General features: G+C 43.1%; 1 protein-coding gene across 19 annotated transcripts in view; it reads left to right on the forward strand.

Moving 5' to 3' along the window:
- Positions 1 to 15,790, forward strand: part of DTNB (dystrobrevin beta) — a 318,597-nt gene that overhangs the window by 127,080 nt on the left and 175,727 nt on the right. The window contains exon 10 of one of the 19 annotated variants that reach the window (XM_075923224.1): positions 1,497 to 1,676. The exons of the other annotated variants lie outside the window; for them this stretch is intronic. Within the exon in view, the coding sequence (XP_075779339.1) occupies positions 1,497 to 1,590 (94 nt within the window). The 3' untranslated portion in view covers positions 1,591 to 1,676. Of the gene's footprint in view, positions 1 to 1,496; positions 1,677 to 15,790 lie in introns of those variants that run through there. 19 annotated transcript variants of the gene reach the window in all.

The raw sequence follows: 15,790 nt of genomic DNA on the forward strand, positions 1-15,790 counted from the left end.
GCCAGGCCAGCCCCGAGCACTTGGCGGGCGCACACAAATGCCCCCGCGGGCACCATGGCGCCTGCGGGCACCATGTTGGGGACCACTGGCATAAGGTGTAGCGAAGGTTAAGTTGGAAGACCACGTAGCAGCTCTACAAATATTTCTCAAAGGAACTCCCTTGAGGAAAGCAGTGGACGTTGTGACAGCCCGAGGTGAGTGGGCCCTCAATGTCGGCGGCAGTGGTTTGTTCCGCAGATTATAACAACTCCTTATACATTGTACAATAATGGAGGAGATGCTTTGCACAGATAATGGGCGACCTTTAGTATGGTCCGCTATTGATATTAGTAGTGAGTCCGCTGTTCAAAAAGGTTTGGTTCTCTCGATATAAAAGGCGAGCACACGTCTGACATCCAAAGTGTGTAGGCGCGCATGTTCAGGTGAAGGATGTGGTTGGGGTGGAAGAACTATAGGTTTGTTGATGTGAACTATAGGCAGAACTATAGGTTCGTTGATGTGAAAATGAGAGATCACTTTAGGGAGAAAACGCGGTTGCAGTCGCAATATCACCCCTTGGTGTGTAAATATCGTATAGGGAGGAGAGGCTGATAGAGCAGCTAGTTCACTGACTCTCCTCGCGGAAGTAACTGCTAGCAAGAAAACAACCTTCATGGATATGTTACAAAGATTGCATGTTGCTAGTGGTTCGAAGGGTTTGCCCATCAAAGTATTCAGGACGATTTTGAGATCCCAAGGGTCAGCAGGTTGGGTATAATGTGGGTACAAGTTGGCCATTCTTTTCAGGAACCTTTTCATTATTGGATGGGAGAATATTGAACATCCCTCGAAGATTGGTGAAAAGCTGTTATTGCAGTGACAGGTACTTTAACGGAAGCGCAGGTAAGGCCAGTATTTTTGAGGTGCACGAGGTAGTCTAGGATGCACTGTATGGGTGCAGAAATCGGATCTGCATGTGGAAATTGGATCCGCATGCGGATCCAGGCCCTTTTGGAAACACCATGATGAGAAGCGCCGCGTGACTGGGCCCCCCCCCCATGCGTGGCGCATGGGGGGGGCCAGCCCCGGGTGTGTGGCCCTTGGAGAGGGCACCGGCCCAGGGCGCGTGGCTATGGGAGGGGCCCGCCCCCGGGTACACAAGTGTCCCCACCCTCTGGCACCCGGCAGGCGAATGGCCACGCCCCCTGGCGCCCGGCAGCCTCAAATGGTTGGGGACCTCTGCATTACGCCATCCCCAATCTCTTAATACCGGATTCAGTGGTGGCGTCAGCGGTGTTATCCTCGGCTACGGCATACTAGCTCCGAACCCGCCTCCATTCGCGAGCTACTGCTGTACATTCACCTACAGTGGAGCACCCACAGGACACTGCTCGAAGAAGTAGTAGTAGTTACTCACTTTGTGCAGTAACGATGGTTCTTCGAGATGCGTGTCCCGTGGGTGCTCCACGACCCGCCCTCCTCCCCTCTTCAGAGTTTCTCTATTTTATATCTTTCAGATCAAGTGGCGGGAGCCGGACCGCCCGCGCTCAAATGGCGCGAAAAGCCACGAGCCGCACTTTGTGCATGCTCGGTCCGGCAGACTACGGCTAGAAAAGATCTCCGATCTGCGGCACCGGGACAAGCCCAACACCTACAGTGGAGCACCCACGGGACACGCATCTCGAAGAACCATCGTTACTGCACAAGGTGAGTAACTTCTTCTTTTCTCTGCGAATGGGATAGTCGTGCAAGAGATTCCCACTACATCAGGATAGATTGGCCACTCCGACGGTCATTGGAGCCTGGGAGGAAAAGTGTTCAGCATCCACCATTTTTTGAATCAAGGAAGATTTTGTTACCACCCTTACACATCAAACTGGGTCTGATGAAGAACTTCGTCACGGCCATAGACAAAACACAAGCAGCTTTCAAGTACCTCCGTGGAAAATTTCCAAGGTTAAGTGAAGCTAAGATAAAGGAAGGTGTCTTTGTTGGTCCTCAGATTCGTGAACTTCTTCGAGATGATGCATTTGACCATGCACTGCGTGGCAAGGAAAAGACGGCATGGAAAGCCTTCCAGTTAGTGGCAATAAATTTTCTCGGAAACAAGGCAGACAGCTACAGGTTGTTGGTGGAAAACCTCCTCAAGGCATACAAAAGCCTTGGTTGCAACATGTCACTAAAGATACATTTTTTGCACTCTCATCTAGATTTTTTTCCACCGAACTGCGGAGCAGTGAGCGACAAGCACGGCAAGCGATTTCACCAGGGCATCAGGTCAGGAGTGTGTCTGTGTGGCTGTTGCCTGAGGCTATCTAAGGCTTGTGCTTAAAGGGATATACACACACACATACACACGCCCCCAGGCAGCCGGTTCCCAGATGTCTCTGCCTGCCTCGCTGAGGGACAGCAAAGCATTTGTGTCTCTGCGTGCTCTGGTTGCCCTCACTTGGGACACCACAGCACTCTGCAACATGGAGCCAGAGCTGCCCCTGGGCTCTTGGTGCTTCTTGTGGACACGTTGCTGCAAGCCTGGCCGCACTGTCTGCAGGCTGCCATCCAGGAGGTCCATCGGGGGGCTGTCAGTATCCAGGAGGCCCTGTGGAGAGCTTCCACCCTGAGGAGCACTCAGAGCCTCCCTGGTCTGCCCCACTGGGGGCTTGTGCCTCATTCCTCCCTCAAGGCCTTCCACTTACCCCTTCCCCAACCCTGCTTCCTGATGTCAAATAAAATACATGTATTTTCATGAACACAAACTCTCTTTATTTAACAAAACTGGGGGGTGGGGGGAATGAAACTCTGGTGAGACTGGGGAAAGGAGACGGGAGAGGGGAGAAGAGAGGGGAGGGGGAAACCTGGGAGGAGGGAGCTGGAAGGGGGAAGCAAGCGGAAGAAGGGGGAGGGGAAGCTCAGGGCTGGGGGTCTCGCTGGACCACCTTGATTTTCATGCAAACCTGCTCCTGGGATCACATGTGGCCTTTGGTGGCCGGGCTGGCAGTTATCCTGCCATAGACGGCCGCGTTCCTTCATCTAGTGTGGTGATCATGGACGTTGGGGGCATCCCCCCCCCCACACCTGAGTAAGGTCCACCCTGATCTCTGCCCTGGACTAGGAAGGTGCCTGCCTTCTCCAGGCCCTGGCAGGCTCCTAGGAACTGGCAGACTGCTCTTGGGGAGTGGTGGAGGGCTGGCTGCCAGAGGCTTACTGGCTCATGTTTTGGGGCCACTGGGTCAGGGGCAGTGACTGCTGGCTCTTGGCCAGAAGGCTTGGAGCTGGCCCAGGCACTGTGGCCAGAGTCAAACCCTTTAAGGGCTCCGGGGAGGGTGAGGAAGGGAGAGGAGTGTTCTTGCTTGAGGCTGGAGTGGCCACCAGGGCACCCTGGGAAGGCTGGAGGCCCCCTATTTCACTATAAGTGTCTACACAGCACTTATTTCGAATTAGCTAATTCGAGTTTGGTGTTACTCCTCATAGAATGAGGTTTACCAAATTCGAATTAAGCGCCCCGCTATTTTGAATTAAATTCGAAATAGTGGTTTGCCTGTATAGACGCTATTAAAGTTAATTCGAAATAACGGCTGTTATTTTGAATTAACTTTGATGTGTAGACATACCCTAACAGATTTGTTGAGATATAAGCTTTCGTGGGCAAAGACCCACTTTGGCATCTGAGGAAGTGGGTCTTTGCCCATGAAAGCTTTTGCTCCAATAAATCTGTTAGTCTATAAGGTGCCACAGGACTTCTCATTGTTTACACAGATTCAGATTAACATGGCTACCTCTATGATACTTGTATTTATATTAAAGCTTTGCCAGTGAGTTTCTGGAGAGGATTTCCATGAGCCCCTAGTTTATTAAAATTTGGCCACGAAACCAAAAGGAAGTTATAAGTGATTTTTCCCATTCAAATGGAGTTCGCATGTTCCTTCTGGTTGCTGTTCATTCATCCCTAAGGCTTCTCAAACACTTCTGAGGAGTAGAATTTTTGACTTGGGAATAGACCTTCAAGATTTCATAAGTGTTCAGGTATTATCAAAAATATTTCCCTGGGAGGATAAACCCAAGCCTCCCTATAAAGTCTCTATCTCTCACATCATAAACTATACATTCAACACAGTGCTTTACTCGCTGTCTAATAAGTCTAATTTACAAGAGCATAGTATGAACATTTTGCACAAATGGACTGTGTTCAGTAAGTGGTGTCACACACTGTGGCTTAAGAATGTAAGTTTGAGTACATAGCTAGAAAAGAGAACAGCTCCCTAGCACCTCCTTTCTGAGCAACTGCAATCCTGATACATGGACTTTATCATAGACTATGAGACTTTTCTTGCTAACGCCTGTCTTAGAATATGGAAGCACATCATTGTGATTTGTACAGAGTTCTAGACGTGATGGCAATGGGAGATTCCTTTGGTTATCTATAATTCATCAGAATTCAACACAACATGTAAAGCAAAATGGGACCAAGTACTTGAAAATGTAGGATAAGGCAAGGTTTAAAATGTGTATTAGACACACATCTACTAGCCACAGAACTAGGCATGTAGACATATTAGCGATAGATATAGAAGGTGCCAGGAAATACTTACTGGTAATGTTCAAAAGTAGCAGCTTACTGATAAAGCCAGCCACTACCTTCTGCAGCAGCTGGGAAGAGGTGGAATGCTTGGGAAGTTTACAAGACCTTTGATCCTTCTTGGAGTCCATCTTTGATATAAGCCACTGGCAATGAGGTGTCTTGAAAACACAGTCTGTCCCTCACTCTTTAGCTGGTTAAAGGGAAGAACTTTTCACTTCCAAATACTACTGCTTTTTGGTGGCTCTCTGACAAGCTGTTGTATCTGCTCAGAGTTTCCTACAGCAGTAGCAGAAGAGTAAAAGTTACAATGATTTTCGACAGCCCCATGCTGCCCAAAGGGTTTTGAATAGCAGCAACTGCCCAGAGTCATCTTGTTAATTGCACTCTATTGCTGTCCAACAGGATTTTGTGGGAACCAGTAAATGGTTTTTAAAATGTCAGATGAAATAACATTCCTTTTAAATATTGGCAATATAGCTGATAGTTCCGAAAGAACTGTGTTCCTATCCTGCACATCAGTACTTTTACCCTAGCTCTTTACTGAGAGCCTGCTTTTTTAACAGATCCAAGAGAATCATGTACAGTATTTTATTGTAAGACTGTCAGAGCCTCTTGGTCTAGAAACATCATTACATCTGAAACATTAATTCCTCTGGCAAGCTGATCATCCTGTCATATCCTGATACTGAGGCGAAGAACAAATAGGAGCATCTCAGTTACTTTTTATAAGCCGCTTATGCAGAATTTACATTTAACTAGACAATTTTGCTTTTAAAACAATGGTGCTGATCCTCTGTTCTTTAGCTTTAGGTAACTCTTTAAAAATAGCCCGTTTGCTGGAAAAAAAGGTCAGACTTGATTTCTAGACTGAATTGCTAGGTATACATACGACGTGAAGAACGGGAAGTCAGCTAATAACCAAATGATCACTGGGCCTTATGTCTGCACTAGAAATGGGAAGGGTGTTTTTTCTGTCAACAAAGTGGACTTTAGTTGATGCCTACAGTTCCTGGTAGCCTTGCTTTGCCCTTACTGCCTCTTGCAAACTATAGAAGAGGAAGTCCACTCCTGTAGACAGTACTCTATGGTTGGTTGGTTGGTTGAGACACTCGGCACTCCTGTGCGTCCAATATTCGTGCTCCAAAGAGGCCCATTTTTGTGAACCATTGGAGGTTCTACGGTATCAGCCTCGCCTTCCACATGGTGGTGGGCAGGGACAACATGAAAGCCCTCATTCAGGCTGACCAGTTTTCCTGAAGCACAGCTCAGTTCCCCATTTACAGTCTGCAGTTTTAGAGGTTAGGACATTGCTTTCTGTTGGGCGGGAGAGAGGGATCGAAGGATGGAAAACTTCACTCACTGGCACAGATCAAAAATTGGAATTGTGGAAATATGCTTGGAATGAAGGCATTTGTTTTGAATATAGAGAATGATTTGTGAATCAAGCAGTTTTGATAAAAGTATAGTATGAAAAGTATAATTGAAAATGTCCCCAAGTAAAGCTCCATTTTTCCTTTAACTGTCCCGGTGTAGCTTCTGCTGCCAGCCTGTAGAGTATCTAGTCTGTGTCAAGAGTATCATCAACAGTCCCTTCAACTTTCAAATAATCAGTAGGGGGCAGATTGTGACAAGTCATCTAAAAGGTAAAGCGACTTGTTTTAAATACTGTAAGATGCTGTAGAATAGTATTATGCCTAAGAGTGCCTTTTGGAGATTTTCAGAATAACATTCAGAACATCAAAATGTGTATCTGTCTTCCTGATTTTTGCAGTTTACTTAGTCTCCATATATAATAGCAAACATTGCAAGCTTCTAGACTTTTTAAAAAAGGTTATGTCATAATCATATTATAAGTACATCTCTATGAAGAATATGGGGCACGGCATTAAAGGAATTTGGTTCATCTGTTAATAGTATGCAGTGACGCTCATAGTGACTAATGTCTAAAAGCTGGCGATCTAACATGGATGATGGTGTGATGAATTCTTCTCTGTACTAACAATCAGTTAGACTAACACTTTTGAAACCATTCTTTACCTAACAAATTATACTGGAGAGCTTTCTACATACATTCCTACATCATGGCGGTATGAAGTGTGTGGCAGATATGACATTTTCCTGCTATATTTTTGGGGGGATCTTATTGTATTATGTATCATTGTGGGCCAGGGGGGAGTTACATGGGGGGAGAATGACCACAGCCTTCTAGAGTTCTGAGCAGTGGGAAATAATTAGGCAAATTCACTCCAGAATGGTACCACATGCCAGGCTCACATATATTGTTCAGAACTCAATAGAACGAGAAAGGACTTTTGGATGAATAGCCTTAGTTTAAACAGATGTAGTGTCTTCTGTCTGGTTGCTGAATCAGAAAGGATTCCGGTTCTTCCTAGGAAGGGTTGGGAGTGTATTGCCTACTGAGGCATCATGAGGCTGGTGGGTGAACTCTGGAAAGCTTTTAGCATGCATATAGGGACTTGTATTGTTTTTCTGTAATGCTTTCAATTTAGCAATGAATACACTTGCTTATAAAGGGCTGTGTTATAACTGTAGGCAATTATGCTGTTTATAACCCCTGAGAAGAGAGCAGAAAACAAATGCTGGTTTTGTAAAGAGTCCCAGCAAGGCAGACTGATCTCAGTTTAGGCTAAGAATAAGATAGCATCCTCTAGGAACTACACTGTGAAGAGATGAGCTCAGGGAAAACTAGCAGTCTCTTAAAAAGTTGAGATATGAACAAAAGGACATCATCCCCTCACAAATGGATACAAGTGTAGTACCAATAATAGTGTTTAAAATGTAGTTTTCAGGCTGTTCACATCACTGCAAATGCTGAAGTAAATATTATATATATACACTGATGTGATACACTCACCAAGGCTCTTAAGCAAAGTCAGCTGTCATAGGATAAGAGGGAAAGTTCTTTTATGGAAGGGTAACTGGTTAAAAGAGAGAAAACAAAGGGTAAGCATTAAATGGTCAGTTTTCAGAATGGAGGAAGGTAAAAGAGTGGTATTCCCCAGAAGACAGTACTGGGACCAGTCCAAATGAAAACATTCAGGAATTATCTGGAAAAGAGAGTTAACAGTGAGGTGGCAAAATTTGCACATGGTACAACACTAAGTAAGATAGTTAAATCCAAGCAGACTGTGAAGAGTTATAAAGAGATTTTATAAAACTGGGTGACTGAACAGCAAGAATTGTTGTTACGTCTTATTAGATCTTTTACTCCTCAAATGCTTTAACTGCTTTTCCTTCCTTTCTGCATCTTTAACAAAAGGCTAAAAAGGATTTTAACAGTATATTTGCCATGCTACTAAGCAGGCTGAGACTTCTGTACACCAAATCTGAACTTTGTTTAAAACTGTTTAACGCTGAACAGTGCTTTGTTATATTAATACCCTTTGGCTCCTGTATTCCATCTTAAATTAATAAAACAGCCGTTATTGAGAAGCTTGCAAAGGATGTCTTCAAAATGTATTTGTTTGTATCCAGTATACCGGATCCATCAAAATGTAGCTTCAGGCCAGGATGAGGTATAGGAACAGCATGTGTAGTGCTGATCTGTTCTTATCCCTGGATAAAAATCAAACATCAATGTATTGCTCTGAGACCTCGCTTGATGGGATCAGAGGGTACTATTTTCCTGAAAAGGAGGTGAACAATGGTCCAAGGAAATGTTGTGAATTTATGTGGATCTCCTTCTCTGGGGCTACACTTACAAGGTAGAGATGGAAAACTGCAGCGCTACCATCAAACCTTTTTCTTGAATCCTAGAAGGGTCCATTTTCTTGTTTGTCCTAGACAATATGTACCACATGCAATATCATTGAGGCCTGTTGTACTCATGCTATGAATGTTACTGTACTCGTATTGTGGGGAGGCACTAAGCAGTAATGGCTTTCTGAGGAGAAGGGAGGGTGTAATTGCTTCTGGGACAGGTAAACAGCGCCAGAGAAGTGCCACCTCTAAGGAGAATTGTCTAAACTCATGTAGATGGGGTCCCAGAGCAGCCTTCATTTTTGATCCATCAGAAGAATCTCTTGTTCAACAATTAGAGCAGAGTGGGGTGCCCCTGAGAACCTACCAGTGCCTCCATAGGTCTCGTGGATGGCACTGATAAGCTTAAAAATGTGTTTTCTGTGTTTTCTGTGTACTGTGCTTATCCTAAAGTAAATGTTCTATGCTTTGACAGTGCTGTGTGGTTACTGTATCCACTGGCACGTGCTGTTCATACCCTGGCAGAGAAAGCAACGCAAAGGTGCCAAACTTTCATCACACCTGCTGGAATAAGCAGAGTGAAGTGCAAGGAGGGGTGTTTGCCTACAGCTCCAGTCAGAAGCCAGAGAGGCACGAGTCCCTGCCTCAAGAGGGGATGGCTAGAGGCCGAACGTTTCTTGAGCAGATCCTGGTGCAGGCCAAAGGTACAGTTACCCTGTACAGAAACTGCAACAGCAATCACTGAGAAGAATAGTGCCACTTAATGGACTGACATGTCTATCAGCCAAATGCACACAAGCTGTAAGGGACAGATCCTATCCATGTTTCATACTATCTGGCCTAGATCAGTACATGGATGGGGCCGAGCTGCCTGCAGTTGAATCCTAGCAACACAAAAGTTATTCTTGTGAACAGAGAAAAACTTTCTGAAGAGCTGGCTGCCATGGAATTGCACTCATCAGTCAAGGGTAGTCTAAGTGGTGTTCTGGACTCTTCCCTGATAGCAAGCTGCATGGTGCAGTGCCTGTGAGAAATGATTCCTACCAACTCTGCCTGGGGAGAAGGCAGCATACCATCCATACCATCCATGTTGATGCTAACCTGGCCACAGTCGTGCATAACTTCATCATTGCTTGTCTGATTACAACAAAGCAATCTCTTTGGGCTTGATAGCATCAGCTCTAAGAAAAATCGAGCACCCTTGGGCTCTTCGCTGGCAACCAACCAAACATGGCATTCCGTCTGCTGTCTGTGCTTACTTTCAAAGCTCTAAGTTGCTAGGGCACAGAACGGAGATTACTAACCTCTTAGTTAATTGTTTGAGAACTGCCTCGGGGTCTTTGCAGATACGGTACACCTGACACCAAGCCACAGGACTGCCTTCAAAAGCTGTGTCCTCGGTGCCAAGGGTGTGCCCAAAGGAACTTGCATGAAAGTGTCATCATCACCCTGTCCTGTATGAGGGACAGTACTGCTGCAGCATCTCCATTCCTTGTCTCTAGCTGCATAGTCCTGACGTTATGTAGATATCACCACCTTGGAATGGGCAGTCTTGTCTAGTCAGAGCAGTGGCAGTTGTTGGTCAGTACCGCAGTCAGAAAACAGGAAGCCAAGACCCAGGTCTGTCACATTCCAGGTGGTGGTTGTTGGGTCTTGGCCTGAGCTGGTGGAGGTTGCAATGTCATTTAGCTCCCTTTGCTGGTGTGGTCTGATCAGATTTGGGACAAAGTGGCTGCGTGGGGAAGGAGGCGGGGCGGAGCTTCCTCCTGCGTGCTGCTGAAAATCGGCTTGCGTGCCATAAGTGGCACGTATGCTGTAGGTTTACTGCATGAAGGGGAATTCCTGCTACAAACTCAGTAAACTTTGTCTAGGTCTTCATTAACCAGCAGGTACTGATCAGACAAGTACTCTCTATGAATCTTTCTGGTGTATTACAGTCTTTGCTTGCACTTGGTGTTCTTGATAGAGAGTATATACATACATTTGAATAGTTTCTATGAAAGAAGCCATTTCCAATCTTTCACACTCGCTCAGTAATAGTTACCAGAAGCATTCTTGCACAGTAATTTATCTGTAATTAGAGGAAGGGAGAAGATGGAGGACTTTAAGAATGAAGGGTTTAGGAAGTAAAGGAGTGGATTTAAGTTTCTATGCTAGACAAGCCTGAAGAAATTCAAGCCTAAAATGTTAAGACAATCTGTGACTTAGAGGGACTTTTTGTTCGGAGGAACACAAGAAAGTTCAACACACTCCTCTGGCTCCCCCTTCTCGGCATGCTGCCTCCTTGCAAGAGCTTGCTAGTAACTTGTCTCTGCAGAGTGGATTAAGATTGTATCACTTGGTTTCAAGGGTATTTGTGGGTGCTGATTGTACAATAGAGAAAATACATTTCTATGTAATTGAAGTGATTGATGCTGCTTGATTTTCCACTAGATGAGGCAGTCCTTTTCTCTCTTTTAATAATACAGCCTAGAGTTGATTTCTCTGGAGTACAGAAAATAAAAGTCCAGTCTAAAATAAATCTTGAGTTTAAGCTGCTCTGATTAGCCTACTGATAAAGAATTGTAGTACAGTGGACTAGAGTCAAGCCAATGTATTTCAGTTTTGCTTATTATTGAATGTAAATTAATCTTCACCCAATAAAGGATATTTTGGCAGATCACAAATCTAGCACATCAGATCTGAGTTTCTGATGGGATGTGCTTAGTTGTAATAGTTGCCAAAAAACCTTAGAGTTCGTAAAATATTTAAATGAGGAACTGCATTTGAATAAAATGGTGAGTGTTTTTCCTTGCCAATTCAATTACTTGCATCTTAGTCTAGCTTTAATGTGTCCTGTACATTCAACACATTTAAATACTTCAAAACAATTGTATAGCAGCTAAAGACTGCTGGAGGCCTCCAGTGTTCTTGGGTTTGTTACCTTTCAGTGGTTAAACAGCTGATGTTAGGTTATCAGTTGCCATACAGCTGCTACATCGTTAGTATGCTGTACTGAATCCCATCTAAGGTCGCCAGGTAGAACATAGGAGAACGGCCATACTGGGTCAGACCAAAGGTCCATCTAGCCCAGTATCCTGTCTGCCGACAGTGGCCAATACCAGATGCCCCAGAGGGAGGGATCACAACAGGGAATCCTCACATGATCCTTCCCCTATCACCCACTTCCAGACAAACAGAGGCTATGGGTACCATTCCTACCCATCCTGGCTCATAGCCATTGATGGATCTAACCTCCATGGATCTATCTAGCTCTTTTTTAAACCCTGTTAAAGTTCTAGCTTTCACTGCATCCTCTGGCAAGTAGTTCCACAGGTTGACAGTGCACTGAGTGCAGAAAAACTTCTATTTGTTTGTTTTAAACCTGCTGCCTATTAATTTCATTTGGTGACCCCTAGTTCTTATATTGTGGGAATAAGTAAATAACTTTTCCTTATTCCCTTTTTCCACACCAGTCATGATTTTATAGACCTCTAGCATATCCCCTTTTAAGTCTTCTCCTTTCTAAGCTGAAAAGTCCAATGGTCTTAAGTTGCAGTAGAGGAGATCTATATTGGATATTAGGAAAAATTACTTTACTGGGAGAGTGATGAAGTACTGGAAAGCAGTGGAATCTCCATCCCTAGAGGTTTTTAAGTCTTGGCTTAACAAAGCCCTGGCTGGGATGATTTAGTTGGGGTTGGTCCTGCTTTGGGCAGGAGGTTGGACTTGATGACCTCTTCTGAGGTCTCTTCCAAGCCTAGGATTCCGTGATCCTTTATTATGCATATAACCTATTGTAACTAGCCAACAAACTGAGATTGAATGCTGAAGTTGATGTGCCCCTATGAGGGCACCATTGTTTTAAGGGTTTAAATACAAATATTACATTTTCTGTACTTACAAAATTAAAATACTTGTTTTTCTGCTAATTATTTACCCCTTTCTTTTTTGGAAAATATGATTGCAGTGGACTTGAAATGAAATATAGATACAAACAAATTTTGGAATATATTGCACCGTGTTATGCACTACCAAAATAGTGGCCGCAGGACAGTAGAATCTCCGAGTCACAAACACCTCAGGAGTGGAGCGTTTACATCAATTGAAATGCTCATGACTCTAAAGGAAATGTTATGGTTGTTCTTTTAAACGCAGGGCCGCCAGCCGCCAGGTGTGAGAGGACCCGGCTCCTTGCCCATGGAAGAGCCAGAGGCCTCAGGCAAAGGGGGGGGGGGCAGAACTGCAGCCCAGCTCTCTTAGCATTGCCCAGACCATGGTGCATCTCCCTCCCGCCCCAGCCCAAACCCCGAAGCAGCGCTCCTGCAGCAATTCAAAAGAGCCCAAGGTTTCGGCTACCGCCGCTGCTGCATTAACCACAGTGGTGGCCAGGTGGTCTAGGCCCCTTTTCTCCCTCCTGTCAGTGAGCCTGCAACTGAACACTGGCTAAACGCAGCTGGGAGACATCACTGTGCAGAAGGAAAATGCTGCGTCCCTTTATCTGTGTTAGTCGTTGATCACTGCGCTGCGCTTTACTTGCCCTTTTAAAATCTCGGCTGCTGCCTGATCGCGTATTTCTGGTTCCACATGAGGTGTGTGGTTGCCAGGTCAGTTTGTGACCCTCGGGTTCGTCGGTCAGAATTCTGCCGTCTTTTCTTTCTACTACGGTCGCAAGAGTGGGGCACTAAACGTTGTTTCTTCTAGTATCCCCACAAAAGCACTTACTGTCCTTTATTTTTTGAGGTGGTAGCACAGACTTTAACACGAGCCACATTTAAAGCCTGTAACTTTTGACATTCTCCAGTTCATTTAGGGGCTCCATTTTTGGTGACTGAAATGAATGTAGAGATGCATTCAAGTGTTAATCCTTATACCATTAATGTCCAATACCTATGAATTTAAATATGATTTCATGTATCTGAGTTTAACCAAGTGCTTCTTTATATACAGTGTAGCTTTAGTGGCAGCTCTGTGTGTACATTCGGAGTCATTCCTTCTGATTTTCTTTCTAGTCCTCCCTTGTTCTTGCACCTTTCCTTTCCCACATCCTTTACTCTCTTGTACTACTCACTCTACACTTCTGAATCTGAGTTCTGTTGGAAATAAGAATCAGCAATTCCTCCACTGTACTGAGGAACATATATTGGTGGCTTTTTGTAGCCGTTTGCATGTGGTCAATGGAAGCTCATTTACTAATGCTGTAAATATTAAGGGTTTAGACTTTCTTCTACTGCTGCTGCAGTTGTTGTCTCCTTGAAATGGAAAAGTCTAAATCACTGGTGACAGTGAAGTCCCAAATATCCAAGCATCAGTAATTTCAGTATCTAGAACTTTGTGTAGTTTGTTCTTTTTTAATTTATTTTTACTAAGTTCAGGGAGCTCATGGTCTGACTATCTTAGACAGCCTTTAATTAAAGAGCAGTCCTACCAAAAAGCCGGGCAAAAGTGCTCTCACTGTAGAAACCAGCACTTTCTGCACATCAGCATGGAACTTCCTACAGACTCTTTTCCATCTCATCTTCATATTTCCTGTGAAGGATAAGATATTCTTCAAGTGTAAGTTTTGAACTTTATTCCTGATTTGTTTAAGAAGAATGCATACTGTTGAATGTGTGGTATGGCTTGGATTTATTTAAAACAAATCCCTGACATTTGTACCTGCTGCTTGTTATCTGTGCTAACTCTGGCTAATAAGATAAAGGCTATGTTTTCCTATTGCTTTTCATCCTTGATGGCATTCAAATATTTTAGATTGATAAAAATCTTTAGCCCTGTAGTTGCATTATAAGAAGCTGTTAGCAGGGCCTTATCTTCCATAAAAATGTTTTGTGAGATGAAATACCTTGTGAACAGGAGATCCTTGGTCATGTGACAGTTCTGTTTCCTTAGAGACAACAGCAGTGTGTAGTGCATTAGGATGCTTATTCAGTAGAGAAAGGAAGAGGCATTTGCTACAGAGCACAAAGGTTTGGCGTGTTTGCTTCTGTTTTGTTGCGTTCGCTTAAAAGGGCTAATAGGGTCTTTGTGTGCCATAAGGGTGCAAGGGCTCACTGTTAAGGAAGAGTTAACTTCTCCGAATATGGTTGAAAATGTAACCCTTGTATGTGATTGTTTGTAGTTATCACTACAGACTAGTGAGAGTGATGTCATTAGCAGAGCTGTAGCATGACCATGCTGTTAGGTTTTATTTGTTTCTGTCTATTACAAGCCAATTGCAATAACAGTTCACGTAGGGATATTACATGGGATGTTTTATTGAACAGACTGTAATTAGTAACTTGCTGAATGGTTAAGTTTTCATCTTTGTTAGACCTTCCTAAAATGGTTCAAAAATAAAGTCTTGAGAAAGTAAAATATAACTGTATAACCTGTTTACAATCTTACAAAATTTGGCATTTTTTCATGCCAGGTAATATGCATGTTCCGCTTTTACTAGGAATGAATGCAGAGATGTGCTAATGAACTCATTGGATTTATTATGTCAGTGAATAACAGTATTAAACATTATTCCTACTTAACCAGTAAAAGATTTTAACTAGCAGTAAAATGTTGCTTAATGGTTTATATTCAAGATACTGTATACTAATACATTGTATTATGTAATATAACTGATTAATGAGTTCATATTAAAATCAGATTATAAATTGTATGTATTTTCAAGTAGTCACTGTATGAAACTGAGTTTTCTTTATCCTATGAGAACTAGTCCTTTTATAAAACATGAACAAATTAATTATAATAGTTATATTTGCAAAATGCAATTAGTTTTTAACTTTTTAGTATTTTTATTTTATTTGTCTGGTGACTATTTTAACAAAAGCATGTGTCCTCTAGATTACTAAGACTTCTGTGCAGTTAAAATAGGTTATTTAATAATTCAGTCAGCGAAACAGATGTTTTTAGCTTAGTAATTTTGAAAAAGAATAAGAAAAATGGTAAAAAATCTTTGCAATTTTTTCCAGTGACAGATGGTAATGTAAAATCAAGTTGAGTGATAGGAGGCTGTTATCCTGCCATTAGCAGTAAATGATTAAATAGTAAAAATATTGCACTTTCCAAAGATGATTAAAAAATCTCCTTTGGCAATATTCAGTGTGCTATTATTGGTTTATACATTAGATCCAAATTGTTGGATTATACATTAAGTTTTCCTGTTCTCTCCCCTTTCCTCAGGAGAACCTTTGCAGGTCTATCAATTAATGACAGTAGAAAATTAGATACAATTCAAAAACTGCTATAAGCTTCATGCACATTTTGGGGAAGTTATTTCAAACATGTTTTAGGAGGGGAGCATTTTCCAACGCTAACCCCCACCAATCAATAAATATACCATTGAGTAGTTTAAACACAGGCCACTAACAATTTCCCATCATTTGTAACAAGAAATAGGACAAAACTGCAATTACTGATGAATCTGAACTATGTCATAACTATGCAAACTATAATAAAACATTTTAAAAGTAGGTCATATGGATTGCAGTAGAATAGAAGGATTGTCACTGGTTTGTACATTGGTTGTCGTACCCTTCCCTT

This window comes from Pelodiscus sinensis, chromosome 3, assembly GCF_049634645.1.
Source record: "Pelodiscus sinensis isolate JC-2024 chromosome 3, ASM4963464v1, whole genome shotgun sequence".
In the NCBI taxonomy this organism is placed as follows: Eukaryota; Metazoa; Chordata; order Testudines; family Trionychidae; genus Pelodiscus; species Pelodiscus sinensis.